Genomic DNA, 15858 nt, shown 5'->3' with positions numbered 1-15858 from the left:
GAACTTCAGGAGATTTTCTTTTGGTCTTCCTGACCAGGTCCCTATACCCAAGCTATGGTCCAGCTATACCAAACAATGGAGTATGTAAACATCTGGAGGAAGATGACAGCTCTAACGTGTGCATTTATGACTGTTCTCTGTCAAAAACTGGTGAAAGAATTACAAAGATAGCATAAGAAAAGATAAAAGCTGAAAAGACAAGTGGTAACTGACCTTGGCAAACTCGGAAAATCAAGTAAAACCAAAGCTTGAAGCCAACAGTAAAATAACTGCAAGAAGCAACCCGATTTATGTTACAGAAACTCCCAAAGAATCAAAAATTGGTAGCACCATGTACTCGGGGAGGAGGAAGTTAAAGGTCAGGTATTAAAACTAAGAGGGCCTCTAGTAAGTGTTCATAAAGCAGCTTGATGGCAAGATCTCATGCAAGTCCACAAGCAAACTGCTGGCCCTATAAGATCCTCTGGTAAAGTAAAAGCAAATGCTCTCAAGACAGAGACACTAGGTAGTCAAAGCAGAGATACCATATAAAAACAGAGAGCTGAAACAGAGGCGGGAAACTGAAAGATCTTTTATTGAGGAAAGACCTCAAAAACATGGATCATTCCCTACAAAACAACCCAGGTAAATTACATCCTTAAGGAAAAATTTACAGTAAGTTTCCCATTCATTTTCAACCCTCTCAATCAGTTTTAGTGCCTTAAATTTAGATAGACAAAATGCTGATGGTTCTTGAAGTTGGGTGATGGTTACCTAAGGGCTAATTATACTGTTCTTCCCTTTTCTGTGTACGCTTCAAATTTTTCATAGGCTAAAAAATAATAACAGTAACAAAAGCAAGGATCAATAGATAATCTTTTTAGTCAGAGACTATTAGTCTGGGTTCGCAGAACTTATGAAATGAAAACAGAAACATGTAAGTACACTAATATCTCCCTCTTAGGATTTAAAAGCCCAACGATGGCAGTGTTTTCTACGAAATGAAGCTTAACAATAACCCACAGTATGATCTTCCCAAATGACTGAAAAACACATTTTAAGCTAGTCTCAACTTTAACATTGAACTTTGCATGCTTTCTCCAAGAAGGGTAAATGATGACTTGGCTGGAACCCTACCCCCCGATCTAAAGGAAACGGCCCTAAATACTCCAAACATTCCCCTACAAGTTACTCTGGGTTCCTAAGACTTTCCTGACAAGACACTGCCTAAGGAGACCAGAGATGCTGTTTTTCTTTTTCATACCTCCCTCATAAAACTCTCAAACTGAGTCTAAAAACACATTCGGCAGAGATATAATACAAAAGATGTGGGAACACTCTTAGTTCTGTTACTTATGAAACCAATCTTAGGATAGTCAGTAACCTTTTCCTAGCCTTTGTATCCTCATCTGTAAAAGGGACATTACCTTCACAGAAGATCATAAGAATTAAATGGTAGATAGTAAGAGATGCTACACGAGACAGTTATTAAAAAAGAAAGTGGTTTAAAAAAAATTTTGTGGGAAAAAAAAAAAAAAAAAAAATTTTGTGGGACACCTGGGTGGCTCAGTGGTTGAACGTCTGCATTTGGCTCAGGGCATGGTCCCAGAGTTCCAGGATCAAGTCCCGCATTGGGCTTCCTGCAGGGAGCCTGCTTCTACCTCTACCTATGACTCTGCCTCTCTCTCTCTCTCTATGTCTCTCATGAATAAATAAAAATCTTTAAAAAAAAAAATTTTTTTTGTATCATTATTCAACTATCTGAAACTGCCTTGAGTAGGAATTTGTAACTGTAAAATTCATCCACAAATATTTACAGAAAGAAAAAAATTTACATTTCAAAAAAAAAGTGTTAGGGTGCCTGAGAAAGGTTTTTTATAAACTAATGTTAAAATGTTTTCTCCCTAATTTTTAACTTGTTATTAGAAAATTGCAGAATAATAACTACTAATTTAGAGATATCCCTATAGGAAAATCTATCATATTTTGGAGCAAAGCCAATAAAAATCAGTTGAGCACACCTGGATCCAGACATTCTCAGACTTGGCATTAAGCTCTTCCCTATCTTCTCACTATCAGAATATAATTCACTAGAGCAGTTCAAATGATAACTACACAGTCCTCTTCACTCTGAAATTTTAGATTTGTCTCTACCTGATGCCTAACCCAAATACTTCAAAGTCAAGATGCCTAAAATCATAGTCAATGCTTCCCTCAAAAGTAAGTCTTCTGTTCCCTACCTTACCAAGTGATGAAAGGGAAAATTTTTTTATTAAATCACACACAAAATAAGAGTGAAAATGGAGAGTAAATTTATGCAGAAAAGCCCTGAATACCAAGGAAAGTGAATGGAAAGTACAATGGACTACACAAATCATGAGTTTATCAGCATGGGAGACCACTACATTTAATGAAAGAAAACATCTTTAAAAAGTGGAGAGTATTTTCCAGATGTCACAGAAATGACCAAAGTTAACAAAAAAGAAGCAGTTTTGGAGATCCCTGGGTGGCTCAGCTAGGTTTATCATCTGCCTTTGACCCAGGGCGTGATCCTGGAGTCCCGGGATTGAGTCCTGCCATCTGGCTCCCTGTGTAGAGCCTGCTTCTCCCTCTGCCTGTGTCTCTGCCTCTCTCTCTCTCTCTCCCTATCTGTCATGAATAAATAAATAAAATCTTAAAAAAAAAAAAGTTTTTAAAATTGTTTAGAACACATACAAAAAAGACATAAAGTGAGAGACCTTTCACTACTTAAAATAAATCACATGAGAACAATAAAAAATATTTAGAAAGAAAAAAGAAAAAGCCAAAAACTCTGGTATCTTAAATACAGAGAACTGGTGATTGTCAGAGGCAAGGTGAGTAAGAGGATCAGTGAAATATGAAAAAGGGATTATAAGGTACAGACTTCCACTTATAAAATAAATAGGTCCCAGATATTATAAGTACAGCATAGGGAATATAGTCAACAATACTGTAGTAATAGTTTTTGGTGACAAATGGTAAACTTATTGTGGTGAGCTCTCAGTAATGTACAGGATTGTCAAATCACTATGTTGTACACCTGGAAACTAACATTGTGTGTTAATCAGACTTCAATTAAAAAATGTATAAGTATTAAATTAAGAAACTGGAAAGTAACTTACCTGAACAAGATGAATAAGTGTTGTCAGGATAGCACATCTCAACATATTGTGCTCTTCACTTTGCTTCCAAAGAAGAGGCAAATATTGTACCAGACATCCTACATATGGTCGAATCTATCACAACAGAAGTAGGGGAAGCAAAGGAACTGTATTAGGAAAGAAGGCAATATCCTTCAACGAATACTCACACACCACTATTAAGTCCCAGGCAGGAAATATTTAATATCTACTAGATGATATGTATTATGCATATCTTTTTTATGCATATTATCTTTTTAAAGATAAATCAGATATTACAGAGAGACATAAAGCCCTACAGTAAATATTTTAAAGAATTTTAAATAAATACCAAATTTACTACATGAAATAAAATATAGGAAAGCAACATAATATAGCCAATTTTCTAGATAGAAAATGCTGCTATATCCTGGTTCTTTTTTTAATAAAACAGCTTACCTAACAAGAAATTACACTGTTTTAAAAAGTCAGCATTTAATCATACATTCAACAATTATCAGATGGCATCTTCCAGAATCAAGCCCTGAGAACAAGGTACCAGAAAGAATATAAAGATAGACATACAAACACTTACAATGAGAAAACTTAAGTATAATGATAAAGTATAATGATAAATGGACATGAGGTATAGTGCAAACATTGAAAAAAATCCTTATTAAGAGATACAACTGTTGGGCAGCCCGGGTGGCTCAGCGGTTTGGCGCCTGCCTTCAGCCCAGGGTGTGATCCTGGAGACCCGGGATCGAGTCCCACATCGGGCTCCCTGGGTGGAGCCTGCTTCTCCCTCTGCCTGTGTCTCTGCCTCTCTCTCTCCCTCTCTCTGTGTCTCTCTCAGGAATAAATAAAGAAAATTAAAAAAAAAAAAAAAGAGAGATACAACTGTTGAGATCATATGGATTAGGCTAACCAGTTTTAAAAATATGTGACATAGCTGTGCTATGATGGAGAGTTTCTTAAAAAATAAAACGGATCTACACTGAAGCTAGACAGTGTTCCAACGTCTCAGTTTTTGGTTACTGTATTTGGAATTGCTCTGACGAGAGTAAGTTTCATGAATAACAGAAATACTAGACTTTCATGACTTCAGTAATGTCTATTTCAATCCCATGGATTAAAATTTAAAAACCAGAAAAAGTGAGTTTCCCTTTTCTGCTTATAAAACATCATGGGCAGCCCAGGTGGCTCAGCGGTTTAGTGCCTGCCTTCAGCCCAGGGCATGATCCTGTAGACCCAGGATCGAGTCCCACGTCGGGCTCCCTGCATGGAGCCTGCTTCTCCCCATGCCTGTGTCTCTGCCTCTCCCTCTCTATGGGTCTCTCATGAATGAATGAATAAGGTATGAATGAATGAATGAATGAATGAATAATAAATAAATAAATAAATCATCATATAGGGGATCCCTGGTGGCTCAGGGGTTTAGCGCCTGCCTTTGGCCCAGGGCACTGTCCTGGAGTCCCGGGATCGAGTCCCACGTCGGGCTCCCGGCATGGAACCTGCTTTTCCCTCTGCCTGTGTCTCTGCCCCCCCCCCTTCTCTCTATCATGAATAAATAAATAAAATATTTTTAAAAAACCATAATATAGTAGAACAGTAGCAAAAAATGTGCAGAGTTTCCTGACCCACGGGACATGAGGGAGGTTACAAATAAATTAAATATTTGCCCAAATATTTCAGTGAGATAAACATGAAAAAAATGAGACTCTGTTATATATCATCTTATTTTCAAATTTTGAGTCATACTACTATTTACTGAGAACTTAATCTTGCTATATGCCCTCTATCTTTAAGATCACTCCAACTGGGATCCCTGGGTGGCACAGAAGTTTAGCGCCTGCCTTTGGCCCAGGGTGCGATCCTGGAGACCCGGGATCGAATCCCACATCGGGCTCCCGGTGCATGGGGCCCACTTCTCCCTCTGCCTATGTCTCTGCCTCTCTCTCTCTCTCTGTGTGTGACTATCATAAATAAATAAAAATTTAAAAAAAATCATTCCAATTAGTTTATAAAAGCAGACCAATTCGTATGAAAAAAAAACAAACAAACCCACAGGTTTCAAAGGACCTAACTCATTCATACTTAACTATAAGTGGTATATAACAGCATATTCTACTAGCATAAAAAATAAACCAATTTTGGTTTTGATATACAAGTAGGAACACTCTCTAAGGAAAGGCACAAAGGGAGCATATGCTATTTATTATAGATAAGGTATGTATGTATGTATTAAAAGCAAAGAACCCAGGTACATTTGAAAGTCATGAAATAGTTACAACCCAAACCTAGATGTACATTGGAATTTATGATGTTCTAAATTAAAATAAATGCTTCAAAAACAGAATTTCAATAATCACCCAGTTACTGTTGCAAAAGACATCCCCCAAAAATGGGGGCACAGGCAGCAGATTAGCAGATGACAAAAGAGCCAAACACATTCCCTTAGGCTAAAAGGGAAGAGGTTAAAAAATACATTATTGCAACAACTGAGGAAATCTGATATGGACTTGATATTAGATAACAGTACTACATTAAAAAAATAACAACAACAACAACAGTACCGCGTTAATATTAAGTTCCCTGAATCTAATCATGGTTATGGTTAAGAAGAGGAGAGGTCTAATATTTTGGGGTAAAGTGCCATGATGCTCAAAACTAAAATTCAAATGGTTTAACAATAACAATCATTTCTATATGCACACAAATTTAAAAAACAGCAATATAGTCTGTTAATAACTGAGAAAACAAGGTGAAAGATACATGGGTGTTGATTTACTGCAACTTTTCTGTACATCTGAGTATTTCACTGAAAAGATATGTAAAAAAAAAAAATATTGCCCACACACAATCCTGAAAATGATTACAGTGCACAGGTTTTTTCAGTAGGCCAATAGTAATTATTTGCTCAACATCTAAAAAAAAAACCACATGGAATTATGAATGTTTTCTAGACATCAGGCTAAGTAATAGCAACCTTATAAAAGAAACTAAACTATCAGAAAGTATACTACACGCACTCATCTTTTGGCCTCTCTATTCAAAAAGAAAAAAGAATGCAGGTGGATACTATGAGAAGCACAGTCTTAGGAGTTAGTTCATCACAAAATGGGAGGGAGGCATCTACTTTCCTTTGTAACACATTACTGTAAATATGAAAATCAAGTAGGTGAAAGCCTAACAAATGTTTTAACAAGGGCTCCATCCACAGGAGGATTTTAAGAAGTAAATATTCAATAACACTTTATCATTTTGACCTAATTTATTTATTTATTTTGTTTATTTATTCATGAGATTTTGTTTATTTATTCATGAGAGACAGAGAGAGAGAGAGAGAGGGAGAGAGAGAGAGAGGCAGAAACACAGGCAGAAGAAGAAGCAGGCTCCTGCAAGAAGCCTGACATGGGACTTAATCCTGGGACTCCAGGATCACGCCCTCGGCCAAAGGCTGGCACTAAACCACTGAGACACCCAGGGATCCCCTGACCTAATTTAGACAGAATATTTAATATTTCACACAGGCCCTTTAATTTTGTCCTTTGTATAAAAAAAAAAAAAAATTGTCCTTTTCTTCAGAAATGCATAAGTTTAGAGACTGTCTGCCTGAGACCCAAACCCGATGATTACCTATTTTTTCTATGTATTTTTGAGATCGCTGCAATGGAATAATTAATTGTAAGTTTCTGACTACTTTTTCAAAAAGCAGAGAAAATATAACCTTTAAATAATTATAATTTACAGTATGAAGATGGTGGCTTCATCGAAACTTAACAATTAAACCCTATGTGTCATCTCACTGATATAAGATGGGTCAACCTATTTACAACCTAATGAACAAAAATCAAATTTAGCATATGAAGCATAGGTGAAAGATACATAAATCATGGGGCTGTTCAAAGGTTAACATAGGAAAGTTCAAGAATCAGACTACTGAAAATATTTTTCATAACCATTTCCTACCTTACTTCTGAAAACACAAACTACTACTGGACAATTATTTACTGATTATTTACTGATGTCTCATTATTTACTGATGACAGAGTCACCTAAGTTGCTTAGGCTATTGGTGTTCTGAAAGGTGCATATGGATAATACCACAAAAGTACTTCTACACTTATTAAGCATGAGGAATTTCAACCTAGGATAAAAAGATTTAGAGATTTAGGAAGATGTAGGTAAGAAAATTCATTTCCATAAAAAGAAATCTTTAATAAATTCTCATTTGCCAGATGATATCTAAGTAAGATTATAAAAAGTGGCCAAACTTTGTTTCTATAATTAATTTTTTTTTAAAGATTCCATTCATATATTCATGAGAAACACAGAGAGAGAGAGAGACAGGCAGAGGGAGAAGCAGGCTCCATGCAGGCGCCAAATCACTGAGCCACCCAGGGATCCCCCTCTATAATCAATTTTTAAACAAACAACTGATTGCATCTGTATAATGATCTAAAAAATACTGCGCATTTGTAATAACTTCAAAGTTAAGAAGTCTTGTGAGTTAGGTGATTTCAGAATTATCTTTATTATTTTATATACAAGGACACAGTTAAAGACCAATGAAACTAAAAAGCAGAGACAGGCACTTAAAATTAGTTTAAAGGTATTTCAACTATCTGTGTGATCAAAATCTCTCAAAATTCTTTATAAGCCGATATCAAAATGAAATGCTGTAAGGTAATAAGAATCCCAAGTGCTAAGAAAATTGTAAGCTAGTATTATTTTTGGACACTCAGACCCATATCTGCTCCAAGTAACTGACAGAGACTCAAAACTGGAGCAGTTGGAAAAGGAAACAGTCGACAAAACCAAAAGACAACCTAGATAAAGGGACAAGATTTTTGCAAATATTTTATCAGATAAATGGTTAAATATCCATACTGTACAAAGAACTTATCAAACTCAACACCCAAAGAACAAATAATCCAGTCAAGAAATGGGCAGAAGACATCAACAGATAGTTCTCCAAAGACATATAAATGGCCAAGAGACACATGAAAAAATGCAACAGGGAAGTACCAATCAAAACTACACGAAATATCACCTCACACTAGTCAGAATGGCTAAAATAAACAAGGAAACAAAAAGTGTTGGCGAGGATGTGGAGAAAGGGGAACCCTCTTACACTGGTATAGGAATACAAGCTGGTATAGACACTCTGGAAAACAGTATGGAAGTTCCTCAAAAAGTCAAAAATACAGTTACCCTACAACCCAGGGACTGTACTACTAGGTATTTACTCAAAGATACAAATATAGTCTGCACCCCAATATTTATAACAGCAATGTCCACAATACCCAACTATGGAAAAAACCCAGATGTCCATCCACAGATGAATGGATAAAGAAGATGCAGTATATGTATCTATAATGGAATACTACTCAGCCATCAAAAAGAATGAAATCTTGCCATTTACAATGACATAGATTCAACTAGGGGATATTATGCTAAGTGAAATAAGACAATCAGACAAAAACAATTATCATTTGATTTCACTCATTATATGGAACTTAAGAAACAAAACAGAGGATCATAGGGGAAGGGAGGAAAAATAAAACAATACAAAATGAGAAAGGGAGACAAACCATAAGAGACTCTTAATCATAGGAAACAAACTGAGGGTCTCAATGGAGGGGAGAGGATAGGGGGATGGGGTAACTGGGTGATGGGCATTAAGGAGGGCACGGGATGTAATGAGCACTAGGATGTAATGAGCACAGGACATAAGAGGCAACTGATGAATCAATGAACTCTACCTCTGAAACCAATAATATATGTTAACTGAATTTAAAAAAACTGCTGCTGAGGTTGCATGTTGACTGTAAATACCGGTAATACCACTAAGATGTATGTACTTTAAGAAATTCCTTAAAAATCTCAAACTGAGATAATAAATTCCAACCCTCACCCAAAGGTTTTTGTCAGGATTACGTAAGAAATATATGCAAATTACTTAGCACAGATGTTTTTTAACTTGTCATTATTCAGAAATTATAGCAATTCTCATCAGTTGCCAGCTCAAGGTATCAGAATTCACTATATGACCCAGGAATAAACTCCAAATCTGTGTAGATGAACTCAGTTGTCTTTCCCTAATATCTCACAGATTTACTGCACTACTTTTCAAGCAAGGATGAAGTGGTAAACTAGGATATGAGAAATTACTAGGATAATTATAGGATAGTTTCTTGGATTACCAAGTTTTCACACAAATAGGAGAGACAGAGAAGCTGAATAATTTAAATAATAATGTAACTGTTGAAGACCTTACATGTCAGCTTTATATTAAACTATACATGTACATAATGTAGACCAAACTGCAAAACACATTTAATTTTGAAGGTAAAAATAATCACCCTCTGAGAATATTTGCATTTGCTGACACACGTGTATCTATGTCCTCAAACACCTTGAATTTTAAGAAGTATTATTAAATATAAATTGGATCTACTAAGAGATAAAATTCTGCATTAATACTTCTATATTACTGATCCTATTTTTTAAATTTAAAATTTTAATTTTCTCAAGTCATTTTTTTAAAACTCAAGTACACATGTCAATATAACTGAAATCGGAACCATATAGTTTATAAGGATTTTAATGCGTGTTTTAACATTTAAACAATGTACATAAAGCAAAAATATACTCTACATATGCATTCTACATATACTCTACACTCACTTCTCTGACATTTAATGTTTTACAACAAATTTACCTGTATGTTGACTCTTTCAATCACACAAGAAAGCACATGCAAAACATGCATCTTTGTGTCACATTCTGTAACTTGCTGCAGTAGTTGAAAAAGTAGTGTGAACATGGTTTCCAAATACTGCAGGTAAACAGGGAAAAAAAGAGGGTCAGAATAGAAACTAGTATCTTCACAAATAGGAATAAGAAATAAAATTAAGTCATAATGTCAAAGCAACAAATAAAAGATGAGCAAACAAAACCTCAGCATTACTTATGTAATTTCAAATTGTTCAAGTTGTCAATATTTAGAATAGTGATTCTTTTTTATCACTGCTCAATGGGTCCATTTTAAAACTTAATTCATCCACAAACTGAATAATGTTTTCAGAAGACTGTATCTAAACTCTGTGTTTACATTTCATACCACTAACTGAACTGCTAAGAGTGTCTTTCTTATCTTTGGCCTTCCATACATTCCCGTTGCCAATCACAGAATGTTTTGTTTTGCAAAGTCTACTTGCAAAAGGAGTATCAATAACTATACTCGAATACCAATTCTCTATGTGGCCCTTACCATATGCTGCACAGGGATATCAATTTCTGTACACATATATTTATTATTCAAAGGATGATGGTTATTATTAAGAAATAAATATCCTATATCTGGCTATTAACTCCTATATTACAAAATTATAATAGGAATTAACAAATCACAGGATGCTAGATATTTACATAAAACAAACATGTGATCTTTCAGATATTTAGTTCACTTTTAAGATTTCTAAAACATACTTATTTCATCCAAAAATACCTACATAATAAAAACCCTGCTTTACTAATGAAAAACCTCTATATATGACCTACACAAGAAATACAGATAGACATTTTATTATCATATAGCTTCCTTCTTTCCCAGTCTTCTTTTTTTTTTTTTTAAAGTGAGAGAGAGGAGAGGCAGATGGAGAGAGAATCTTAAGCTGACTCCACGCTCAGGGCAGAGCCCAATACCGGGCTCAATCTCAGCACTCTGAGATCACAATCGGAATGAAAACCAAGAGTTGGAGGCTAAATCAACTGAGCCACCAGGTCCCCTTGCCCAATCTTAAGAATCAATACTACCCACATGCCTGAGATCGAGCTCCGCATTGGGCTCCCTGAGTGAGGAGTCAGCTTAAGAGTCCCTCTCCTTCTTTTTCTTCCCCTCACCTCCCAAAATAAATAAATCTTAAAAAAAGAAGAAATACTACCACCATTAAATTAAGTCAAACACCATGTTACCGCTGGGGGTTAGGTGAAGAATAAAAAGATGAGTAAGACTTCCTTCCTGTTCTGCTATTCAAGTAACTTATAATCCGATGCTGGATAAAGACATAAAGATGAAAACAAGTAGATGGAGGATAACTTGAGGATTAAAAGTAACAGACACAGATAAAATCAAAATAGACGCTTTATAATTGTGAAAAAAGAAAAGTCTGTCAACTCCAAGACAGTTAAGATAGCTAAACAAAAGTAAGCAGAACAAAAATAAATCAAAATTACTTGAAAAACAATTACTTCTAAAATAATCCAATATACTTTTAAATTTGGCTCTAATCAATAACAGATAAATATAATTTCAGCTATAAAATAACATTTAATATCCAAGGACATAAGCAGAAATTATTATCAATCTTAAAAATAAATATTCTTACCGGTAGAAACTGATCTGTTCTAAATTCAAAATCATCAACAGGTAAAGAGTAGTTAAGGAATACTGGGAATGTATGAGATATATTGGAACAAAATATATCTAAAAATCAAATATAATAAACCATTCAAAAACTATATTTTAAATTAACAAATTTTATCAAAAAATTATTTAAATGTGTTGCTAAAATTCTTCACAATGAAGTATTATTTTTCAAAGATCTTATTTATTTGTTTGAGAGAGAGAAAGAGAGAGCAGGAGCAGGGGGAAAGGGAGAGGGAGACAGACTACCCGTGGAGCAGAGAGCCCAGTATGAGGCTTGATTCCAGGACCTCAGGACCATGACCTGAGCCAAAGGCAGATGCTTAAACAACTGGGCCACCTAGGTGCCCCTGAAGTTTTTTATTTTGTTTTTTTTTTTTCCAAGATTTTATTTTTAAGTAATCTCCACACCCAATATGGGGCTCAAACTCAGAACCCCAAGATCAAGGATTGCATGCTCCACCACGTGAGTCAGCCAGGTGCCCCAACTCAAAGGTATTTTTAAATTCCTTAAAGGATATTTAACTTCAGAGTTGTAGCTGTTTCAATACGGACCTTAAAAAAAAAAAAAAAAAAAAAGTATGTTATTAGTTTTCAACAATTCTAGAGCTACTAAATATCATGAATATCAAATGGCAAAAGAATTTAAATCACTCTTTACTCTTTTCATTAAGATTTAAGTCACAGAGCAAGTTAACATCTAGAAATAAAAGAATATTCCTCTTACTGTGCAACAAGAGTTGAAAAGAAAAAGTAAGGTAGTGTCCATTCCCACCCTTCTCAGTTTCCCATAATTTATTTCAGGCGCCTTTAATCCAGGGGGTGCCTCTAGGAAAAAAATAATTGCCGTAAGTGTGCTGAGAGTGGGGGACTCAGAGAACAGTACAAAGGGGTTGCTACAGGGCAAGAGAAGGGTGAGACCGGAGAGGACAAACAACAGGCAAACAGGACAAACCAGGTAGGGCTGGTGAGACTGGAAGATGTGCAGTCAAGAGTGAGGGAAGAGGAGTGGGGAGGAGGAAGAGGAAGAGGAGGAGGAGCAAGGGTGAAGAAGAACATACGTTCCCATCTGCAACCTCTATTACAGGAAATCCTTGAACTATCCCGACAGATTCTGAGATTTTCTAAATCTCAAAGTTCACAAATACACAAAGATTTGTACAAATTCCTGACCTTCCCTGAACTTATTGTCTTCATGTATCAGCAAGTTCCCTTAGCAAATCACATCATGACAGCATCACCTCCCCAGTACTCTCTGTCAACTGTTACCCGTGATTTGGTCAGCCAATCTGGCACAGACTACCACACCCAGAGTTCCAGGAAAAGTGACATGAACTCAAGCCATGACTAAATTCTATATTCTACTCTATAAAACAATGTATCTGAAACATTTCTTTCCTAGCTGAGAGCCATAACTTTCTTAGCTGCCACACTTCCTGAACCTGTAACAGCAACTGGCTTTTCCTCTGCAGCCATTTTTCACAAAGAAATGTTTTAATCATTTTACAGGAGCTTCTGAAGTTCCAAGAGGCTGATCAGGCATGTTCACAAAATGTTAAGTGCTCTACTGCCAAAATCACAGATCTAAGAGCCTACAGGACAGGTGTTTTCTCACCTGCCTTTTCTTTTTATTCATTGTCTCTAAAGAAAATGTGAACATTTTCAAACTTTTAAATAATGTAACAAATTTGCTGATTGTCTAATACATGCAAAGTACCATGGCAAGTGGTCTACCACAAAATGACCTAATGAAAACAGGGTCTACTCGTATGATTAAAAATATTCAATAAGGAACTACTATCTTCCATGCAATATGCTGGATGCTACAGAAAAAAAGCTTTAAGAGAGATTTAGTTTTTGTCCTCAGAGAACTTACACTCTTGAAGGGTACTGGCCACCCAGGTATTAAATAATTATCAATACAAATGTCAAACTTGAAAATCTTAGGAACAGGATAATCCCCTTGAAGACATGGACTGGCTGGTCATCTTTAAATTGTCATCATTTAGAACAGTGTGAGGCATACAGTTGGCACTGTGTAAATAATTAAATTCACAGACAACAGGACATAAAACCCCCCAAAAGAAAAAGGACAAACTGCCAGCATAATAACCTTTAATTCTCTTGATTTTTTTTTTCCAATGAAGGACCACATAAGCACCTAACTCATACCCCTGACATCTACATAAATAAGTACAGGAATCAAAAGAATCATTGGAATAAAAACTGGCTCTTTTCCTACCTACCCAAGAGAAGTCAGGGTAGTATTATAGAAGAGATGAAATGAATTGAGATGACTGGCCTGTACTCTAGTTTAACTCCATAACTAGGAAGCCAAATCAGGAGAGAAAACAAAAAATCCCCCAAAGTTTAAGAAAAGAGAGGCACATTTAAAATATAACAAAAATACTCTGTGTCTCTCATAAATAAACAAAATCTTTAAAAACAAAAACAAAAAATAAATAAAATATGACAAAAATAAGTACAAAATTAGCCATTCCTGAACTATAAAAGAAACAGGAAGTCCTTACCACAGAGAGACAGTATGAATTTCACAGTGATTCATAATGAGGAAAAGTCAAAACTCACATTTATGGAATGAAGAGATGGATAATATGAGAGAAAATTGGTAAAAGTGAGTCTAACAATTCCTAGGATGCTAACTGTTCAATAAATACTTGCTAGTAAATGCAAGAAAAGAAAACAAAGTGCTCTAAATATGACTTTTCAAAGAATAAATCCCTCTGAAGGAGAATGAAATCCTAAATGTCCATAAGTGGGTCAACACTGTGAACTCAGCCTATGAGTTTATCCTAAGTCCCGCTGAAATCTCAGAAAACGTGACACTTAACAGGCTAATTCCTTTACAGGGACAAAGAAGTACCATCAAAGTATAAGAAACATTGGAAGGATCCAAGAAAGCTTGACAGCAATAGAGAAATGAAGGAGAAGACAGTAGAATCTCCAGGCACCCTTAAAATACGGACGCCCAATCCCAGTTGCACCTCGCACTGTACATTCAGGGTTTGCTGAGTTCTGTACATGCCACTCAAAGTCCATTCTTAATGCCATTAACTGGCTTACCATCTCGAAAATTGGCTATTTCTAGAGTGGTAGTTAACCTGCCCGTACAATTCACAATTTCTTTGCTTGAGAGACAACACCCCCACACCCTACTTCCAAACTATAAATCTGGCTGCACCACAATTCACTTTTCATATAGCCTTTTACAAGCGTGAAAGAGTATACCAATGCTAATTTTTAGTAGCTTACTGCTTATGGTATTGAAGGCTGCATAAATAACTGAAGTCAAAAGTGAAACTTGAAAAAAAAATTTGTAATTTCTAAAATTTAAAGACGTAACTGGCTCAAAAACTTTAAAAACCAAAAAATTCCAAGATATTAATCAAACATTCTGGTTAATGACCATCTAGGGTAGTACAGAAGAAGGTTCTCCTCATCTAAAATTTAGTCATTCTTGCTTACACTATAGTAATAGCATAGTGTAACACTGTTGTCTTTGTTAAAAAATTATAAAAATGGAACCATACTTCCTATCATAGGCAAAAATAAATACCATGTAAAGAATTAAGGATAAAGAAATGGATTAAACAATGAACAAAAAGAATGAACCAGAAATCTGATTCCACTAAAATTAAAAACCTTTACTCAACAAAAACATAATGGAACAAGAGTGTTCATCATTTGTCATAATGAACAAAGACGGAGACTCAACTGCATTTGGAAGGCTTTATTTCTTAAGTATTTGAAATATGCATGGAAAATTATTACAATAGATACTGGGAGGTGCACACATAGGTGCTTGTTATGATAGTCACTGAATTTTTCCCTTTCTTTGTTATAATTCTTAAGTTTTAAAAAGTTAAAAGCCTCTTTTAAATATGAATCAAAAATAAGCACGGAGGTAAAAAATTTCAAAGTAGCAATTATCTTAAATCCTACCAAATTTTCCCAACATTCATTACAAAAAGTTTCCAAATATTGCAATAACTATAAATGCTTATTCATTACACCTACATCAAGTTTTAGTTTATAAAATCTGGCTATCTCTAACATGTCAAATTGTTAACAAGGAAAAGTTAAATATTTCACCTAAAGCAAAAAACAGTCACTCAATTTGCATTATATTTCCCCAGATCAAATGATAATGTCAAACTATCATGCAACTTTCAGAAATGGAGATGTACTCCACCCAGTGGCCTCTGGTATTATAAGATTTATGGAGTCCTAGTATAGGAATGGAGAAGGTGCTTTCTCTAGTTGCTGCATTATTTCTACTCTGTC

General features: G+C 35.3%; 1 protein-coding gene across 1 annotated transcript in view; it reads right to left on the bottom strand.

The window, feature by feature from the left end:
- The window catches only part of IPO11 (importin 11), a 205287-nt gene that overhangs the window by 110249 nt on the left and 79180 nt on the right, over positions 1-15858 (bottom strand). Inside the window, exons 17-20 of the mRNA XM_041766936.1 lie at positions 12075-12108; positions 11516-11556; positions 9847-9963; positions 3123-3236 (exon numbers count right to left, since the gene is read on the bottom strand). Of these exons, the coding sequence (XP_041622870.1) occupies positions 3123-3236; positions 9847-9963; positions 11516-11556; positions 12075-12108 (306 nt within the window). The remainder of the gene's footprint in view (positions 1-3122; positions 3237-9846; positions 9964-11515; positions 11557-12074; positions 12109-15858) is intronic.

This window comes from Vulpes lagopus, chromosome 8 (assembly GCF_018345385.1).
Source record: "Vulpes lagopus strain Blue_001 chromosome 8, ASM1834538v1, whole genome shotgun sequence".
In the NCBI taxonomy this organism is placed as follows: Eukaryota; Metazoa; Chordata; class Mammalia; order Carnivora; family Canidae; genus Vulpes; species Vulpes lagopus.
The sequence above is the reverse complement of the archived record's forward strand: the minus strand, read 5'-3'. Positions and strand labels throughout refer to the sequence as shown.